At 47.3% G+C, this 20,536-nt stretch overlaps 3 protein-coding genes across 3 annotated transcripts; 2 read left to right on the forward strand and 1 right to left on the reverse strand.

Moving 5' to 3' along the window:
* The first annotated feature begins 2,024 nt into the window (after positions 1-2,024).
* Positions 2,025-6,706, forward strand: LOC123126794 (ankyrin repeat domain-containing protein 6). The gene is made up of 2 exons (XM_044546734.1): positions 2,025-2,355; positions 5,924-6,706. The coding sequence occupies exons 1-2, from the start codon at positions 2,156-2,158 to the stop codon at positions 6,513-6,515; spliced, it is 792 nt and encodes a 263-aa protein (XP_044402669.1). The 5' UTR covers positions 2,025-2,155; the 3' UTR covers positions 6,516-6,706.
* Positions 6,707-6,904: 198 nt separating this feature from the next.
* On the forward strand, positions 6,905-9,916 carry LOC123126827 (ATP-dependent Clp protease proteolytic subunit 4, chloroplastic). The gene is made up of 2 exons (XM_044546736.1): positions 6,905-7,442; positions 9,135-9,916. The coding sequence occupies exons 1-2, from the start codon at positions 7,036-7,038 to the stop codon at positions 9,616-9,618; spliced, it is 891 nt and encodes a 296-aa protein (XP_044402671.1). The 5' UTR covers positions 6,905-7,035; the 3' UTR covers positions 9,619-9,916.
* Positions 9,917-10,023: 107 nt separating this feature from the next.
* Positions 10,024-12,617, reverse strand: LOC123126811 (uncharacterized). The gene is made up of 4 exons (XM_044546735.1): positions 12,370-12,617; positions 11,502-11,674; positions 11,127-11,405; positions 10,024-10,841 (listed from the first exon to the last, which is right to left on the reverse strand). The coding sequence occupies exons 2-4, from the start codon at positions 11,649-11,651 to the stop codon at positions 10,197-10,199; spliced, it is 1,074 nt and encodes a 357-aa protein (XP_044402670.1). The 5' UTR covers positions 11,652-11,674; positions 12,370-12,617; the 3' UTR covers positions 10,024-10,196.
* Between the last annotated feature and the right edge of the window lie 7,919 nt (positions 12,618-20,536).

Genomic DNA, 20,536 nt, shown 5'->3' on the forward strand with positions numbered 1-20,536 from the left:
GGAGAAGTCCACACATCGCTATGAATCAACTGAAAAGGAAAAGAAGCAATGGTGGTGGAATTAGTAAACGGCAGGCGAACATGTTTGCCGACTCAACATGCATGACAAGTGTGATCCTCGATCTTATTGCAACTGAAACTGAAACTCTTAAGAATATGACGAAGTGTGACGGGGTTGGGATGACCCAAGCGAGCGTGCCAGAGATCGACGCCAGCGGAGAGAGCAACCGGTGCGGCGGTGGTGGATGAAGGCGAGTGCACCGGATAGAGCTTGTCGGGGTTGTCACATCAGTGAAGTACCATCCTGGTTCGAGCGTCTTTAACATAAAAACCAAGCTCGTCAAATTCAACGGTAACAGGATTTTCACGAGTGAAACAACGAACGGAAATGAGATTCTTAATAAGATGAGGTGACACAAGTGTGTTAGACAAAAATAATGAAGTAGAAGTAGAAAGAAAAGAAGTGTGCCCAACATGTGTGATAGGAAGTGTGGAACCATCACCGACAATGATGCAGCGGTCGGTGGAGACAGGAGTGAAGGAGGCAAAGGTTACCAGGATGAGCAAACATGTAAGCCGTGGCACCGATGTCCATGTACCAATTACCACCTCCAGTGTAGTTGTTCGGCGTAGGAGCGAGATGCAGCCCGGTGAGGAGCACCGGGTCCCAGGGTACCGGCGGCAGGGCCGGCGAGGGGGACGGGGACACCATGGGTAGGTCGTAGCCGCCGCTCAACGGCGGCGGTGGGTACGCTCCATAAAGCCCCGGCTGCCCTGGCTGCAACTGCGGTGCCGGGTAGGCCGGATGGCCTGCCGGAAAAACCTGCTGGCCCGCTGACAGATGTTGCAGGTGCTGGGCGCTGTCTGGCTGCTGCCCAACGCGCGAGTGCTGACCTGTTGACGACCCCCACCAATACCCGGGAGACTCGTACGCGGGCGGAGCCCCGTATGCAGGCGAAGCCCCGTACGTAGATGCGGGCCGAGTCCCGTATGCCCCGTACGTAGGATTCCCGTACGTGGGAACGGGCGCGTTGTAGGTGGCGGCCGACCCGTATATCGTCGGGACCGCGACGTAGGGCGCCGGCGGCGGGACGGCAGGGGCGCCGGCGAATGGGCCTGATGACGCCATTGCTGTTTCGACGGCGGCGATCGACGCGGTTGGGCGGCAGCGGCAGAAGGCTTCGGTGACGCGGGTGGCAGCGGCTGGCGACGGCTGGAGGTCCCTTCGACTCGTGAGTAATGTCCGACGAGGCCGATGTCTCTGACCGAAGCTGACTTCCGGATGCACTAGCTGGTGCTTTTGGCTAAGACGCAGACGAAGCTAGCTAGACCAAGCAGGCAGGCAGAGAGGTGGATGGATTAGTTGATGTACGGGTAGCTAGCAAAGTAGCTTTAAGCTAGCTATATCAACTGGCCAAGACGGCTACGTACGAACACGGGTGGGGCTGGCGGCAGGAGCAATGCGCGGCTGGAGTGATACGCGAGCGCGCGCGAACACGGGCGCGAGGGACGCGCGTACGCGCGGGCAGCTGCGGGGCGGCGGCCGGCGCGGGAGAAGGTGCACGGGCGGCTGGGCGGCGGCCGGGTGGCGGCCGGCACGGGAGGAGGTGCGCGAGCGGCGCGGCGGTGCGGCGGAGGCGCGGCGGTGGTGGCGGCGGCGGAAGAGTAGGGTTTTGACCCGGAAACGGATACCATGTAGAATATGTGAATTGTATGATGTATTGCTTTTCGTGCATAAACACGTATATATGATGTATAAAGGTGGGTCATAGACCTCAACTGTACAAAAAACTAGAAGGCGGATCCAATACATAATATGCACATAACACATATACTCAGCAATTCACACGAGGATGTCATGTGCATGGGTCTCTAGCCACTCATAAATATGGAGGGAATGTTCTAAAAAAACATGGAGGGAATTTTCCTATAAAATAGAAGCTCCGACCCGGCCCGGCCCATTACGAAACTTATTTTTTGAGAGAGCCCATTACGAAACTTACCGCAGTAGGCGCTTGAGTTCGTCCTCCGCCCAGCCCTAAAAAAAAAGTTCGTCCTCCGCCCGACGATTTCCCCACCTTCGTCCTTCCTTCTCTCCTCTCACTCTCTCTCAAAGTCTCAAGTCTCAACCGCTGCCGCGAGCCCGTGTGAGAGAGATGGGGAGACGCCGAGCCGGCGGCGGGGGGCACGGAGGAGGCAGAGATCGAGGCCGAGGAGGAGAAGGACGGGGTGGAGGAGAGGAGGAGGATCTGCAGCTGCACAAGGCCGCGAGGTCGGGTGATGCGGCGGCGGCGGAGTCGCTTTGCGAGTCCAACCCTCTCGCCCTCAACTCCAGAGACCGCCTCTCCCGCACCCCGTAACAATATCCTTTCCCTTCGTCTTCCCCTCTTCTTCCTCCTAGTCCTTGATACTATCCACTACCCGTCTTTATTAGCCAGGTTTAACCTCGCTTTCGAAAGAAAAATACTAGGAGTATATTGCATTGCTCCTTTCGTGAGCAGCCCTAACCAGTAATAATGTTATAGTACAACAGTGAAAACTAATTAATGCTGTAATTCTGCTATAGCTCCTTCTCTGATTGATAGCTCCACCATACTGTGTAATTTTGATATAGTGATGTGACTGATTAAGTGCTTACTTATTTACCCCGCAAAAAAAAAGTGCTTACTTATTTACTTCATTATGTTTACTTGTGTATGCTGGCTGACTGATTATGTGCTGCAAGTTAATACCAAGTGCGCCCTAATTTTTTTAGCTATTGGCCCATGCACTGATGCAGTGTTTATTGTGATGTTATATCCTAAGTGACGCACTATAGTGCCTTGCCGTAGCTGCTGCCTTTTCAAATTAGTCTGCAACACGGTGGCACTTCTCTCTGTCCTCTGTTCCTCTAGTTAGGTATATATTTCAAGCTTGTTTTAATTTTTCAGATGTGCTGCTACCTCTTGGGCCTTTTTCATTAGATTGCTTAGCAGCTTTGATCTGCTAGCTGTGGTCTCACTTATCCTGCGAATTTAGGATCTTTGGGACAAAGCATCATGTTCCATCTCTTGCCCTTGTTGGTAATTTTGAAGACAACTGTTTGAATACTACTTCTTTTGCGGATGTGAATATTACTACCTCTGTTATGACCGGCATGTTAGGGGCTTAGCCCAGTTAGTTATGGCCCAGTCTATCTTATCGTTATTAGGGGCTTAGCCCAATTATCGTTATTAGGGGCTTAGCCCAATTATCGTTATTAGGGGCTTGGGAGTCAGGTAAACCTCTCTATATAAGGAGAGGAGATGTATCAATCTAATCAAGCAAAGAAGCAATCATATTTGCTCGGCTTCCTCGGGAGACCTAACCCTAGCCGCCTCCTTCCCTGCGCCATCTTCCTCCCAGCCGCCGCCTCCTCGCGCACGATGGCGCCCAGCCGCTGCCGGCCGCGAGTTCGTCCACGACCAGCTCCCTCCTTCCCTTACAACCTCCGGCCAAGATCCGGTAGAACCCTAGTTTCTACCAGTTTGGTATCAGGTAGCTCGGTTTCGACCATGTCTTCACCACCACCAATTCTGCCGCTGCCCACCACCACCGCGCCGCCGCCGATCCTCTCCACCGCGCCGCTGGGCTCCACCGGTCAGTCGCCTCCCCCCTCCACCGATCCGTCGCCACCACCCTCCACCGTGCCGCTGGTCTACTCCCCGGCAGAAATCACCGGCGTCCTCAACGATCTCGTCACAGCCGTCCAGGGGATATGCCTCTACTTGGCCAGGCCCTACGGGCTGCCGCCGGACGCGTCACCAACCATCGCCACCCGGCCAATGCTGCTGTCGTGGCAACCGCCGCCCCCGGCGGCCTTCGCCGCGCTCGTCGGGCCGCTGCAGCTACCGCCGCCACCGTCCTGGCAGCCGCCGCACCCAGGGGCCACCGTGGCGCTGGTCGGGCAGCTGCAGCCAACCCCCGCCACCGCCCCGCTCTGGCCACAATGGCCGGCCGCGGCCATCGCGGCGCCCGCCGCCTCCGCCGTTTCCATGCAGTAGCAGCTGCCGCTGCAGGCGCCTTCGCCGCCCAGCATCGGGCTGACTACAACCGCGTCGGCGGGCGTGCCGATTCAGCAAGTGCGGTTCCCGCCCTCACCGTCACAGCTTCCGGCCTGGTTGGCCGGGACGTCATCGCCGCCAGTCTTCACCATGGCCGCGGACCAGCCGGCACCCTCCCTGAACGGCGGGCCCTTCGGCGCCGCGGGTTTCCACGCTGGATTCGACGGGCCACCGCTTCCCAGCGGACCACCTGTGCACACCGGCCCAACGCCATCCTCTTCGCTGCTTTGTACCGCCGAGCCGTACGCTCACGGCGGTCATGCTCAGACACCGCCGCGCTTCACCAAGCTCGATTTCGCCACCTACGACGGCGCCGAGGACCCCCTCAACTGGCTCAACCAGTGTGAGCAATTCTTTCGTGGGCAACTCACGCTCGCATCGGAACGCACCTGGTTCGCCTCATATCACCTTCGGGGCACCGCACAGATGTGGTACTACCCCTCGAGCAAGACGAGGGGGGCATGCCCCCATGGGAGCGCTTTCGTGAGCTGTGCCTCCTTCGCTTCGGGCCGCCGATACGCGGGAGCCGGCTGGCGGAACTCGGCCGCCTCCACTTCACCTCCATGGTGCAGGACTTCGCCGACCGCTTTCAAGCCCTGGCGTGCCACGCGCCCGGCGAAACGGCTTGCCAGCGGGCTGAGCTCTTCGTCGGCGGTTTGCCGGATCATATCCGCGTGGACGTGGAGCCGCGGGGACCCCAGGACCTCCAGACGGCCATGTACTACACCCACGCATTCGAGCGCCGCGCGGTGGCCATCCAGCAAGCATCACCGTCCTGGGCCGGACGTTCCCGTGCAGGGTCGGCCTGCTCAGGTTTCCACGGCACCCCTCGCCGCGACCGCGGCGCGCCCGTTCTGCCGGCTCACCTCGGCCGAGCAACTCGAGCGCCGCCGCCAAGGGTTGTGCTTCAACTGCGATGAGCCCTACGCGCCCGGCCACGTCTGCCCGCGACTCTTCTACCTGGAGGCTGCGGACTACATTGAGGAGGACGCCGCCACCGCCGGGCCCGGCGACCTGCCCGCCCCAGCTGCCGCGGAGGTGTTTGGCGACGGTTGATCACCTCGAGGAGTTCCGCAAGCGCTTCCCCACCTTCCAGCTCGAGGACGAGCTGTTTGTGCAGGCGGGGAGAAGTGTTATGACCGGCATGTTACGGGCTTAGTCCAGTTAGTTATGGCCCAGTCTATCTTATCGTTATTAGGGGCTTAGCCCAATTATCGTTAGTAGGGGCTTGGGAGTCAAGTAAACCTCTCTATATGAGGAGAGGAGATGTATCAATCTAATGAAGCAAAGAAGCAATCATATTTGCTCAGCTTCCTTAGGGAGCCGGGAGACCTAACCCTAGCCGCCTCCTTCCCTGCGCCATCTTCCTCTCAGCCGCCGCCTCCTCGCGCATGACGGCGCCCAGCCGCCGGCGGCCGTGAGTTCGTCCACGACCAGCTCCCTCCTTCCCCTACAACCTCCGGCCTAGACCCGGTAGAACCCTAGTTTCTACCAACCTCCATGTCAAAATGTATGACGTTTTGGTAGGTTAGTTTAGCCTACCAAAATGTCATATATTTTGGCACGGAGGTAGTATCACACAAGCCCCAAGAGTTATCTATTCCTCGTATATGGACGCTTCCAGCTTCTCAAACTGAGTGTTTCATTTTTTTATCTGATCTGTGTATAGTGTTTCATTTGTGTTGATAGATTTGTTTCCCTCTATTAAAACATTGCTATGAAATACGATTACTGCAGCAGTAGCAATAGCACCAGATTATGTGATGTGATGAACTTGTTTATGCCCTGTCAGTTTTCTCTGTTCATTTTATCTCCTTGACATAGTTAGTTTTGTTCATGTAGACTCCATCTGGCGGCATGGGCTGGGCATGTTGATGTTGTGAAATGCCTTTGCAAGCACAAGGCTGATGTCGGGGCTGCAGCAATGGATGACACTGCCGCAATCCATTTTGCTTCCCAGAAAGGTCATTTGGAAGTGGTGCGTGAGCTGCTGGCGTCGGGGGCCTCTGTGAAAGCAAAGAACAGGAAAGGCTTCACGGCGTTGCACTTTGCTGCTCAGAACTCCCACCTGGATCTTGTGAAGTATTTAGTGAGGAGGGGCGTGGACATCACAACAAAGACAAATGCAGGGCAAACGGCTCTACATGTTGCAGAGAATGATGATGTGCGTGCTTTCCTGAAAGAGTGTGAGCAGTCACTGAAGAAGGGAGTGGAGCTACCATCCGAGAAGAAGGATGATTCTGTAGCTGAGAAGGCTGATGACGGCAAGGTCTCAGGTGAAGATAGAAAAGATGGTGTTGATGCAGGACAGGGCGAGAAGAGGAAGAGTGAGGAGATTGGTGCTGGGACGAGGCCGACGGAGGTGAAGAAGGCCAAAGTTTCACTTTCGCATCTTGAAAACGACATGGAAGAAGAGGATGAAGCAGACGAATAGAATCGAATAGCCTCCAGAATGCCCTTTGATGGTGCCAACCTGTTTGCTGTGTTATCCATTGTTCTTTTGGCAATTTTGGAATGTTGGCAAGCAAGTGTAAGAGTTTTAGCTGTCCATGGGCATGTTATCCGTATCATAGTTGTTGACCAGCAGTACTATGTTTTGATCAAGTAGCTTATGATGATGATTTACTACTGATTCCCTTAAACCAAGATGATTTTACTACTGTGAGTAAGCTTATTAAGTGCTGTGGTTTTTAATTTTGATGGAATATTATCTGCTGTCTGTGTTGCAATCTCGATTCCTTTTTTGAGACTGTTGTAATCTCAAACAAAATGGGAAGAAAAAAAGACAACGGCCCAACCCAGTTGACGAAGGAATAGGCCCAAACGGGAAGAAGACAGTAGTCCTAGTGAGTTATCCACTCCTTCCATCTACTCTCTCACACTCAGAGGGAGGAGACAGGGAGCACTGCGCCGCCGCCGGCTGCTCCGTAACCCACGAAGCTAGATAGATAAGCATGGCGGCCACCAGCGCGAGTGCCGCTGCCTCCCTCTCCGTCACGGCTGCCACTCACCGCCTCAGGCACCGCCAGCTATACGCTTGCGCACGTGGGCCCGCGGCGCAACCTCATCCCCTCCTCAAGCTGAACCGCCGGAGCTACGCGGTCTCGGCGTCGTCGGCGGCGGCCATGTCTCCTCTGTCCCTGTGGGAAGGCCAAGGCATCCGGGCGGAGTTGGATGCGCCCGGAGGAGTGGCCAGCGGTGACGTCATGGGCCTTCTTCTCCGGGAGCGCATCATCTTCCTCGGCAACGAGATCGAGGACTTCCTCGCCGACGCCGTCGTCAGCCAGCTCCTCCTCCTCGATGCCATGGACTCCGAATCTGACATCCGGCTCTTCGTCAACTCCCCCGGTGGATCACTCAGGTCTCCTCCCAATGCATCACTCCCTTTCCTCGGTTTGTGTAGGGTTGAATTTACCATCTCAACAAGGGATGCCTTTTGTGGTGTTACATTATCCCACATGGTCATCTTGTGGGCAAATTACTTTGTCCAAATACTAGTTTGATTCGTGATAGTATTCACTCCCCGCTGTTTGATTTGATATGGGCTGCACTAATCAAAATCGTGACCTGCATATGTAGTAGACTCATCAAGTAGATTCACAGCAGTAGGCCATCTTTTTATCAGACAATATCTTGCTGGATAAGAGTTTGCTGGCCATGATCAATGTGACACTGACACACCTTCAGACTGTACCAGCTATAAACCCATTTGCTAAAATCTGCACTAATGTCCGAATGATACTTTACTGACTATCCTTGAGTCACCCTCTTGCTAGACGTTTTATGTATTTTAGTAATTTGCCATCCCCGCAGAAGGTTATTATTCATTCAATTTTGTTTTACGATTTTCTGGTCCGAGCAGAGGCGGAAATCTTATTCTACACCGCATCAACAGTTCTGGATTGCAAATATTATCTTTGTTCTTATCTTCATTAAACTAGACTTTTGCTATCCCTAAAATAATTCCAGTTTGATTGTATTATTGTCTAATTCAGTGGGTCGTTTCTATACTCATAATTGCTGAAACGGAAAAAAGGTTGACAAAAAAATCCTAGTGTAATCTACCTATGGTAACACCTAAGTTAACCACTGAATCTAGGCAATAACTAAAATCTAGAATTGAATGGAGTGACTAATTCAAATCCGCATCGGGCAACTTGTTCTCTATGATGATCAAACAGTACGTAATTTTGTATCACTAGGTTGCTGCTTATTGGCTTGTTATATCAGCCGAATTAAGCTCTTAGCAATATCAACATCGAGCACCTTGTTGTCTGTGACGATCAAATAATATTTAACCTTGTATCGTTAGCTCGCTACTTGTTGGCTTGTTATGAGATCAGCTGAATGTAGCTTTTTGGTAATACCTGCATTGAACACCTTGTTCTCTGTGATGATCAAACAGTATGTAAGCTTCTATCAGTAGCTCGTTTCTTATTGGTTTGTTATAAGATTAGCTAGATGAAACTCTTCAGTACTACACCAATATGGGTATATGATTACAGTTCTTCTATATATGCATTTTGTACAGACCCCTCGTTTCTGTGAAAATAAAATATTCTGCTTGATGTCTGGACTTTGTAATGATATTTGTTGCACCTTATGAATTATGCTTTTCTTGTTTATATGTGCGTAACATTCATCTCTCTCGTTCAAGATATCACATTTGACTAGTTGACTATTAGTTGGCTTTGAATGCCCTGTTATTTGACTTGGAAGACCCTATTGTTAGTTGACTTGGAATGTCCTCTTCTAGTTTGGTATGAGTGGTGGGACAAGAATAGTCCTGTCCAAAGGACTAGTTCATGGAACCTGAACAAGTTTTGGACATAAGCAAAGTGAAACTTTGACTACTAGTAGAATGGGTACTTGAAATATTACGTGTAGATTTATTTGAAATATTTGAGGTCTAAAACAACACTATTGGAGAATGAGAGGAGTTTTAGGCTAGCCTTGCCATTACGGTGAAGTGCGTGAAATAGTAGCCTTTGCATATCTGTTGATACAGACTAGTTGCATTTTGTGACTTGACCTTTTTTGTTTTCCATTGCAGTGCGACAATGGCTATCTTCGATGTAATGCAGCTGGTGAGGGCAGATGTATCCACTATTGGAATGGGCATAGCTGGATCCACAGCTTCTATAATCCTTGGTGGTGGCGCAAAGGGCAAACGATTCGCCATGCCCAACACCAGGATTATGATGCATCAGCCCGTGGGAGGCGCGAGTGGCCAGGCCTTGGATGTGGAGGTCCAAGCCAAGGAAATTCTGGCTAGCAAGAGGAATGTCATCCGGCTGATCTCAGGCTTTACGGGGCGTACACTGGAGCAGGTAGAGAAAGACATCGATAGGGACCGATACATGGGTCCTCTTGAGGCTGTTGATTACGGTATCATCGATGGTGTGATCGACGAAGACAGCATTATCCCACTTGAGCCGGTTCCGGAGAGGGTGAAGCCTAAGTACAACTACGAGGAAATGTACAAGGACCCTCAGAAGTTCCTTACGCCGCATGTCCCAGACGATGAGATATACTAAGCTAGCCTGTCAGTCACATGTATTTCAAACAGCAGGCAGTCGCTGTAGCTTTCGTCAAACAAAGATGATGTAATCCTTGGCAGTAGACTTTATCTGCCGTTACATTTGGTGTCATGGCGTAGCTGTTGTGTTTTGCATTTGACCAAGCAAATGAAAGCACATGGAACATACAACTGGTCTAACCAGCTAGCCTCGTCGCATGTACTAGTACTATTTTACACAGCAAGCAACTGCTGGAGCTTTTGTCAAAACAAAGTTGTAGCACTAATTTTAGCAGTAGACTTTGTTGGCCGTTGCATTTGGTATGATTGAGAGCTATTATGTTCTGGCTTTTGACCAAGCAAATGAAAGAATTGTGTTCTGAACATAGAAATAGGCTCATCAGCCAACCTTGCTGCAAAGAGGAAACCAAAGAACATGGTGAAATTTATTGACTGCACCCAACTCATGATAGTGGGGAGAAGAATCCAATGTAGCCAGTAATCCTTTACAAGACACAACAACAATGAATACAAGAAACAATTTCTGGAACTCTGATACAATTCTCACAACCGCCGCAATGAAGCACGATCATCTCATCAATACATGGCACCGACAGTCGGAACCAGGGCTGGGGACACGGCGCCTTTGACTCTGAGGCCAAGCGGGTCCCAGAGCTGGACAGCACCAGAGCTCCCAGTTTTCAGGTTCACCGGAGCTTCAATCCGGGTAGCATGTTCATGGCCATGGCCCTCTGCTGCTAATTTTGCCCTCTTCAATCTGATACGTTCAGCTCTTGAACCAATTGTCTGACCCAATATCGAGGCAGCTATGGTAAGGGCCATGGCGCTCTTCGGCATCAGGATGGACTTCCTCAGCATCCCTATGAAAGGCACTGCAGCATGGACCGCCGCAAACCACTGCACTGAAAACTTTGTAGTGTGCTCCCTCCAGATGCCAAGAGGAACATTTGCTGCCATACCGAGCAGTGCGATCACCACTACTTTTGTCGGTAGGGGCTGAGGGCGAAGCCCCTTCGCAAACGCCGTGCGGGATATTGCTGCACGGGCAGCAACAATCGCAGGAGGGCACGTCAGTTTCATACCAGCTGGGGGTGTCAGCAGCTTTGCGACAAGAGGCACGACTCCACCAATTGCTCTATATGACTTTGCAAGAGGGCATTGACCATTTTCCAGCCAGTCATTGCTCATCGCTTCATGATTGTTATTAGACTGGCCTTTATTCTGAAATGAAAGGGAAAGCAAAATCAGGTAAATGAATGGCATGCTCCAGTTCTAAGGAATAACCTTATATTCGTTGCTTGTTTTAATATTTGCTCCATATATGGCAGTTCAAAAATATCATGTGAAGCTTGCATCAAAGATAGATTTGCTTTCTTTTGGTACTAAAAAATTGGTCTCATCTAAATGCTCGTTCGACAGGATAACGAAACATTCTAACACAAAGGATGGTAATTTGAACTAAACATTCTAACACAAATGCACGAGGAAAAGAGAAACCATAATTACCTGGGGGAGGTTGTTGGGATTCTTCTTGTTGGAGTTCTGCTTATTGCGCTTGTTTGAGAAATCACCGAAGCTGAAAAAGCCTCCGAATCCCGAGAGACTGATGGTAGCTGCTTTGGCTGCCAAGGGGTTAAATTCAGGAGTGGGCTTTGGCAGAGGCTTCTCAATATGTGCAAAGGCTCCTTCTGAAAGTGGAACAACCCCGTCTCTGCCATGGAAAACTCGAAACGCCGTGTCAAAGTTGGGCCCGTCTTCAAAAATTGGACCCTTGGCTCCGGTTGCCTTCACGAGCAGAAAATGATACAGTTTAGCAAGCAAATAAATAACATACATACACTTATATATTCAGATAAAGAGGGGTAGATGGTAAGGACATACCGGAGCGGGGAAATTAATGGATGTCAAGGAAAAACTTGTAGGCTCGTTGATGTTCCTCAGGAATGGGCATTTATCAATTCCTTGTTGGACAACATTACTGTCTTCCGAGCACATTGGGTCGCCGAAAGCTCTTTGGAAAAAGGAATCCATGTGAACAACAACAGCAACCTAGCCTGTGAGTGAGGAAGCAATATGAGTCAGGAGATGGTATATACCAGAACTGTAAGGGATGCAGCTGCCAATCGTCCTGCGGTGGAGGTCCATGATCGGAACTTATGAAATCGATTAAATTCAATCTTCTTTAGCACCGACACAATTGATAGGTCGTGGATAGACAGATTAACCCAATACAGTCTGATTAAATTTCATCCCTAGGTGCATATGGTCGGATTGGTTGACTGTAGTCATAAACAATTTGTTAATCCATGGTGATTGAGTCATCGAACAACTCATCTATAAAAACATGCACTACACAGAGACCCACCAACCAACCCAGCAACCACGACTGTTACTAATTAGTATCGGCTCTTTCATCTTCTTGGTTGGAATGAAAAAAATACGAGATGGTGCAAAATTAATTTCATTCCATGATTGCCGGCTGGAAGCCGGGCACCCAATCAGGGGAAATGATAGGGGCAAGGATCCCGGTAGATTTGCTCGGAATCGCAATTCGATCCCACTCGCTGTGATGTTCATCTCGCAGGACGATCGACGAATTGACCGGCCAGACACACACCGTCCTAAATCGAATTGGACGAGGGCGATGCTAATCTTGCAGAGTAACCAATCAACCAATCCGTCCGCCCGTCCTAAATCGAATTCGGCGAGCTAGTGATGAGAGGAGGCGGGAGGAAGGAGAGAGAGTAACCTGGAAACTGAAGCGCAGGAGAGGAGGCAGACGAGGAGGCGAGGCGAGGCGGGCGGGCAGGTCTGGATTTTTTGGTGTGGTCGTGTGGAGAGCACAGGCGAGATGAGGATGGCCGAGGAGGGGGGCGGTGTGGGAGGCTACTCCGAGAGGGAGGGATTGGTTGGGTAGTTGTTGGGTGCGGTGGTTGGCACGCACACCCATCAGCACATGCGTAGACAGGGAAACGGGGGTGGGTTCGGAAGGTTTGACCTGTGACCCGGCCAAACGACAGCGAATTGCAATTCACGCACGCGGCGCTCGCACTGGCTGCGTCTGCGTTGCAGCCGCCCCACTGGTTCTTCCTCCTTGCTTCGTGTTCCACCTCCTCTCGTCGTCCGTGTTGACCCAGCCAAGCGGTAGTGGTACCAGCAGCCTTCCTGCGTTCCCTCTTCTTCAAGTGAGAATCTAGCTTGCGTTCCCACATCAAAACCAAAAGAAAATAAAAAATGGCGCACCGAACAATTTGTGTGTGTGTATGTGTGTGTGTGTGTGACGTATACTTTGTTCCGTTCCTTTTAAATGGGACGTGCGTCGTAAAAAATGATCGGCCACTGGATAGAATGCAACTCGCATATACTCCTTACGTCTCATAATATAAAGTCTTATTGCATCCAATTTGCGACGGAGGAAGTATAAGAGAAAAAGCAACTCACAAGGTTAGTATTTATTTCAAGGATAACAACTTTATGCCTCATAATACGGTTTCTCATGGTATGTCTTGATTTCAATAATACACCAAAGGGTGTTTCATATTTTTATAAAAGGTAGAAAGATAATTATAAGAATCCCGTTCCGGATGCAAGAGTCCAAACTCCTTACACCGACACGTAACACGTAATTTAGACTAATCTCTCACAAAATATTGTAATATACCAACACCGACTCCTGCAAGCCAAACATGGTAGTGTAGCACTTTCACAGAAGTATCCCAATGAGTAATCGGCACAACAAAGAGCGGAAGAGAGTATTTATAGGTAGCGCTTCTGTCCCACACACAAGGTGTCACGCTTCTTGTGTGAAGTAACTGCTTGAACTTTTGCAAATATCGTTACTGTCCTGGATCACGGATAAACCGGCTTGACAAATATAAAGGGAATTGTAGTAACAACTATAAGAGCTAATAAAAGTAAAGAACACGAGTAAGACTATAGGTTGTGTTTTCTGCAATGAAGAGATTAGGTGTGGAGAGATTTGAGGCGCTCATGGTAAGAATATATAAAGTGTGCCAGTGCGACGGCAATACCAGTTACCTTGTATTGTATTCATAGCATTTGATATAAGTGTTTTGTAGGCGGTTCTCCCTAAAGTTATGAAACTCCTCCACGCGGATTTATATTTCATTCTATGGTCCTGCTTCTCCGTTGTCATAGAGTGGTTGTTTCCACGATTAAGGTCCGTAGACCGGAACCAAGCATTAAGTTCAATGGATCGCCGTTTTAGAAAGCACTGCCAGGGAGACAACCCGGAAGTTTTAGAGAGTCATTTATTTCTGTCGAGTGCTTTCATATAGATTAAAAACAACAAAAATAAAGAGGGAAACCCAAAACTTTTCAAACAGAGAAGTGAAAGTGAGAGAGACGAACATTGTGAAAGTGGGGAACGTCCTTGAACTTTGTTCATGCCCATGGGAACTTTGTGAATCTTAATTACATAAACTTTTCAATAAAAATAATTATCCCCTTGTACAATTCCATTGTATTATAAAAATAATGTGCCAAGGTTTGCCTTTAGGATGTTTACAATGCTTGTTGGTTTGTACGGTGCAGGACAGAAACTTTGGCTGTAGTGCGCGATTTTACATTTTTAACTGGAACGTCAATTGGTTCTGATTGCTTTTGCACTGTCTTGTTATACAACTTGTTTATTTTTACTAATTTTGGTAGAATTTTTGGGGTACCAGAAGTATGGTGGATGTTCAGATTGCTACAGACTATTCTGTTTTTGACAGATTCTGTTTTTGATGCATAGTTTGCTTGTTTTGATGAATCTATCAATTTATATTAGTGGATTAAACCATGGAAAAGCTATATTACAGTAGACACAATGCAAAAACAAAATATCAATTGGTTTGCAACAGTACTTAGAGTGGTGATTTGCTTTATTATACTAACGGATCTTACCGAGTTTTCTGTTGAAGTTTTGTGTGGATGTAGTGTCTAATCGAGAAGGTCTCAATGTGAGAAGAAGGAAAAGAGGCAAGAGCTCAAGCTTGGGGATGTCCGAGGCACCCCAAGTAAATATTCAAGGAGACTCAAGCGTCTAAGCTTGGGGATGCTGGGAAGGCATCCCCTCTTTCTTCAACAAGTATCGGTATGTTTTCGGATTTGTTTCGTTCATGCATTATGTGCAAGTCTTGGAGCGTCTTTTGCAATTAGGTTTTTATTTTTTTTATGCACCATGCTGCTATGAGATAGTCCTTGGTTGATTTATAGAATGATCATTGCACTTCACTTAAATCTTTTGAGTATGGATTTATAGAATGCCTCATGTGCTTCACTTATATCATTTGAAGTTTGGATTGCCTGTTTCTCTTCATATAAACAACCGCCATTTTTAGAATGCTCTTTTGCTTCACTTATATTTGTTAGAGCGTGGGCATATCTTTTGTAGAAAGAATTAAACTCTCTTGCTTCACTTATATCTATATAGAGAGATGACAGGAATTAATCGTTCACATGGTTGGTCATAAAATCCTACATAAACTTGTAGATCGCTGAATATGATATGTTTGATTCCTTGCAATAGTTTTGCAATATAAAGATGGTGATATTAGAGTTATGCTAATGGGTGGTTGTGGATTATAGAGACACTTGTGTTGAGGTTTGCAAGTCCCGTAGCATGCACGTATGGTAACCGTTGTGTGACAAAGTTGAAGCATGGGGTGTTTCTTTGATTGTCTTCCTTATGAGTGGCGGTCGGGGACGAGCGATGGTCTTTTCCTACCAATCTATCCCCTTAGGGGCATGCGTAGTAGTACTTTGCTTAGAGGGCTAATAAACTTTTTGCAAAAGTATATGAGTTTTTTATGACTAATGTGAGTCCATGGATTATACGCACTTTTACCTTTCATCATTGCTAGCCTCTTCGGTACCGTGCATTGCCCTTTCTCACCTCAAGAGTTGGTGCAAACTTCGCCGGTGCATCCAAACCCCGTGATACGATACGCTCTATCACACATAAGCCTCATTACATCTTCCTCAAAACAGCCACCATACCTACCTATCATGGCATTTCCATAGCCATTCCGAGATATATTGCCATGCAACTTCCATCATCATCATATTCATGACTTGAGCATTCATTGTCATATTGCTTTGCATGATCGTAAGATAGCTAGCATGATGTTTTCATGGCTTGTCCTTTTTTTGATGTCATTGCTACGCTAGATCAATGCACATCCCGGTACACCGCCAGAAGCATTCATATAGAGTCATATCTTTGTTCTAGTATCGAGTTGTAATGTTGAGTTGTAAGTAAATAAAAGTGGGATGATCATCATTTTAGAGAATTGCCCCATGAAAAAAGAAGGAAAGCCCAAAGAAGCCTAAAAAAGTGGGGGGGGGGGCAAAGAAGCCCACCTAAAAAAAGAGAAAAAAATAAAAAGGGGCAACGTTACTATCTCTTTTTCCACACTTGTGCTTCAAAGTAGCACCATGTTCTTCATGTAGTGAGTCTCATATCTTGTGCTTCAAAGTAGCACCGTGTTCTTCATATAGATTGTCTCCTATGTTGTCACTTTCATATACTAGTGGGAATTTTCATTATAGAACTTGGCTTGTATATTCCAACGATGGGCTTCCTCAAATGCCCTAGGTCTTCATGAGCAAGCAAGTTGGATGCACACCCACTTAGTTTCTTTTGTTGAGATTTCATACACTTATAGCTCTTAGTGCATCCGTTGCATGGCAATCCCTACTTCTCGCATTGACATCAATTGATGGGCATCTCTATAGCCCGTTGATTAGCCGCGTCGATGTGAGACTTTCTCCTTTTTTGTCTTCTCGACATAACCTCCATCATTATATTCTATTCCACCTATAGTGCTATATCCATGGCTTGCGCTCATCTATTGCGTGAGGGTTGAAAAAGCTGAAGCGCGTTAAAAAGTATGAACCAATTGCTCGGCTTGTCATTGGGGTTGTGCATGATGGGGGCATTTTGTGTGATGAAAATGAAGCATGGCCAAACTATATGATTTTGTAGGGATAAGCTTGCTTTGGCCTTGTTGTTTTGAAAAGACATGATTGCTTTATTGGTACGCTCGAAGTATTATTGTTTTTATGTCAAATGATAGACTATTGCTTTGAATCACTCGTGTCTTAATATTCATGCCATGATTAGACATATGATCAAGATTATGCTAGGTAGCATTCCACATCAAAAATTATTCCTTTTTATCATTTACCTACTCGAGGACGAGCAGGAATTAAGCTTGGGGATGCTGATACGTCTCCGTCGTATCTATAATTTTTGATTGTTCCATGCCAATATTATTCACTTTCATATACTTTTTGGCAACTTTTTATATTATTTTTGGGACTAACTTATTGATCCAGTGCCCAGTGCCAGTTCCTGTCTGTTGCATGTTTTATGTTTCGCAGAATATCCATATCAAACGGAGTCCAAACGGGATAAAAACGAACGGAGCTTATTTTTGGAAAATATGGAAAATTCCGGAAGAAAAATCCACGCGAGATGATGCCCGAGGTAGTCACGAGGTAGGGGGCGCGCCTGACCCCCGTGGGCGCGCCCCCTACCCTCGTGAGCCCACCGTAAGGCGGTTGACGCTATTATTTTGCCGCAAGAAAGCTAATATTCGAAAAAAATCACGGCGAAGGTTTCACGCCAATCGGAGTTACGGATCTCCATATATACACGAAACTGTGAAACAGAGCCAGAACAGAACGCATAAACAGAGAGATAGATCCAATCTCGGAGGGGCTCTTGCCCCTCCCAAGCCATGGGAGCCAAGGACCAGAGGGGAAACCCTTCTCTCATCTAGGGAGAAGGTCAAGGAAGAAGAAGAAGAAGGGGGGCTCTCTCCCCCTTGCTTCCGGTGGCGCCGGAACGCCGCCGGAGGCCATCATCATCACCGCGATCTTCACCAACACCGCCATCATATTCACCAACATCTCCATCACCTTCCCCTTCTATATCTAGCGGTCCACTCTCCCGCAACCCGTTGTACCTTCTACTTGAACATGGGGCTTTATGCTTCATATTATTTTCCAAGGATGTGTTGCAATCCTATGATGTCTGAGTAGATTTTCGTTGTCCTATCGGTGATTGATGAATTGCTATGATTGGTTTAAGTTGCATGTTTTATTATTGGTGTTGTCCTATTGTGCCTTCCGTGTCGCGCAAGCATGAGGGATTCCCGTTGTAGGGTTTGCAATATGTTTATGATTTGCTTATGGTGGGTGGCGTGAGTGACAGAAGCACAGACCCGAGTAAGTAGGTTGTTTGCGTATGGGATAAAAGGGGACTTGATGCTTTAATGCTATGGTTGGGTTTTACCTTAATGAATCTTTAGTAGTTGCGGATGCTTGCTAGAGTTCCAATCATAAATGCATAGAATTCCAAGTAAGGTATGATATGTTAGCTTATGCTTCTCCCTCAAATAGAATTGCAATAGTGATTACCGGTCTAGTAACGTAGTCAATTGCTTAGGGACAATTCCACAACTCCTACCACCACTTTTCCACACTCGCTATATTTACTTTATTGCATCTTTATCTAAACAGCCCCTAGCTTCTATTTACTTGTTCTTTATTATCTTGCAAACCTATCCTATCACACCTACATAGTACTTCTAGTTTCATACTTGTTCTAGGTAAAGCGAACGTCAAGCGTGCGTAGAGTCGTATCAGTGGCCAATAGGACTTGAGAGAGTATTTGTTCTACCTTTAGCTCCTCGTTGGGTTTGACACTCTTACTTATCGAAAGAGGCTACAACTATCACGTATACTTGCGGGTCATCAAGCTCCAGGGGGCCCATGAGACAGGGGGCGCGCCCACGGGGAGGGGGCGCGCCTCCCCACCCTCGTGGACAGGGTGTGGGCCTCTGGTCTTGATTCTTTCGTCAGTATTTTTTATATTTTCCAAAAGTTATATCCGTGGATTTTCAGGTCATTCCGAGAACTTTTGTTTTCTACACAATAAATAACACCATGGCAGTTCTGCTGAAAACAGCGTCAGTCCGGGTTAGTTTCATTCAAATCATGCAAGTTAGAGTCCAAAACAAGGGCAAAAGTGTTTGGAAAAGTAGATACGTTGGAGACATATCACTGGTCTGGTACATAGCATCGCATACTTTATAGAACCTATGACTGAGGCATATGGAATGACTTTCATTCTGTTTCTATCTTCTATCGTGGTCGGGCTTTGAGTCTTACTCAACTTCACACCTTGTAATAGAGGCAAGAACTCCTTTTTTGACTGATCCATTTTGAACTCTTTCAAAATCTTGTCAAGGTATGTGCTCATTGAAAAATCTTATCAAGCGTCTTGATCTATCTCTATAGACCTTGATGCCCAATATGTAAGCAGCTTCACCGAGGTCTTTCTTTGAAAATCTCCTTTCAAACTCTCCTTTATGCTTTCCAGAAAATTCTACATCATTTCCGATCAACAATATGTCATTCACATATACTTATCATAAAGGTTGTAGTGCTCCCACTCACTTTCTTGTAAATACAGACTTCACCGCAAGTCTGTATAAAACTATATGCTTTGATCAACTCATCAAAGCGTATATTCCAACTCCGAGATGCTTACACCAGTCCATAGATGGATCGCTGGAGCTTGCACACCTTGTTAGTACCTTTAGGATCGACAAAACCTTCTGGTTGCATCATATACAACTCTTCTTTAAGAAATATCCATTTAAGGAATGCAGTTTTGACATCCATTTGCCAGATTTCATAAAATATGGCAATTGCTAACATGATTCGGACGGATTTAAGCATTGCTACAGTTGAGAAAATCTCATTGTTGTCAACACCTTGAACTTGTCGAAAACCTTTTTGCGACAAGTCGAGCTTTGTAGATAGTAACACTACTATTAGCGTCCGTCTTCCTCTTGAAGATCCATTTATTTTCTATGGCTTGTCGATCATCGGGCAAGTCCACCAAAGTCCACACTTTGTTCTCATACATGGATCCCATCTCAGATTTCATGGCCTCAAGCCATTTCACGGAATCTGGGCTCATCATCGCTTCCTCATAGTTCGTAGGTTCATCATGGTATAGTAACATGACTTCCAGAATAGGATTACCGTACCACTCTGGTGTGGACCGTACTCTGGTTGACCTACGAGGTTCGGTAGTAACTTGATCTGAAGTTTCATGATCATCATCGTTAGCTTCTTCACTAATTGGTGTAGGAATCACTGGAACTGATTTCTGTGATGAACTAATTTCCAATTCGGGAGAAGGTACAATTACCCCATCAAGTTCTACTTTCCTCCCACTCACTTCTTTCGAGAGAAACTCCTTCACTGGAAAGGATCCATTCTTAGCAACGAATATCTTGCCTTCGGATCTGTGATAGAAGGTGTACCCAACAGTTTCTTTTGGGTATCCTATGAAGACACATTTCTCCGAGTTGGGCTTGAGCTTATCAGGTTGAAATTTTTTCACATAAGCATCGCAACCCCAAACTTTAAGAAACGACAGCTTAGGTTTGTTGCCAAACCACAGTTCATACGGTGTCGTCTCAACGGATTTTTGACGGTGCCCTGTTTAATGTGAATGCAACTGTCTCTAATGCATAATCCCAAAATGATAGTGGTAAATCGGTAAGAGACATCATAGATCGCACCATATCTAATAAAGTGTGGTTACAACGTTCAGACACACCATTATGCTGTGGTGTTCCAGGTGGCGTGAGGTGTGAAACTATTCCACATTGTTTTAAATGAAGTCCATACTTGTAACTCAAATATTCACTTCCACGATCAGATCATAGAAACTTTATTTTCTTGTTACAATGATTCTCCACTTCACTCTGAAATTCTTTGAACTTTTCAAATGTTTCAGACTTGTGTTTCATTAAGTAGATATACCCATATCTGCTCAAATCATCTGTGAAGGTCAGAAAATAATGATACCTGCCATGAGCCTCAAC

This window comes from Triticum aestivum, chromosome 1B (assembly GCF_018294505.1).
Source record: "Triticum aestivum cultivar Chinese Spring chromosome 1B, IWGSC CS RefSeq v2.1, whole genome shotgun sequence".
NCBI classification, from domain to species: Eukaryota; Viridiplantae; Streptophyta; class Magnoliopsida; order Poales; family Poaceae; genus Triticum; species Triticum aestivum.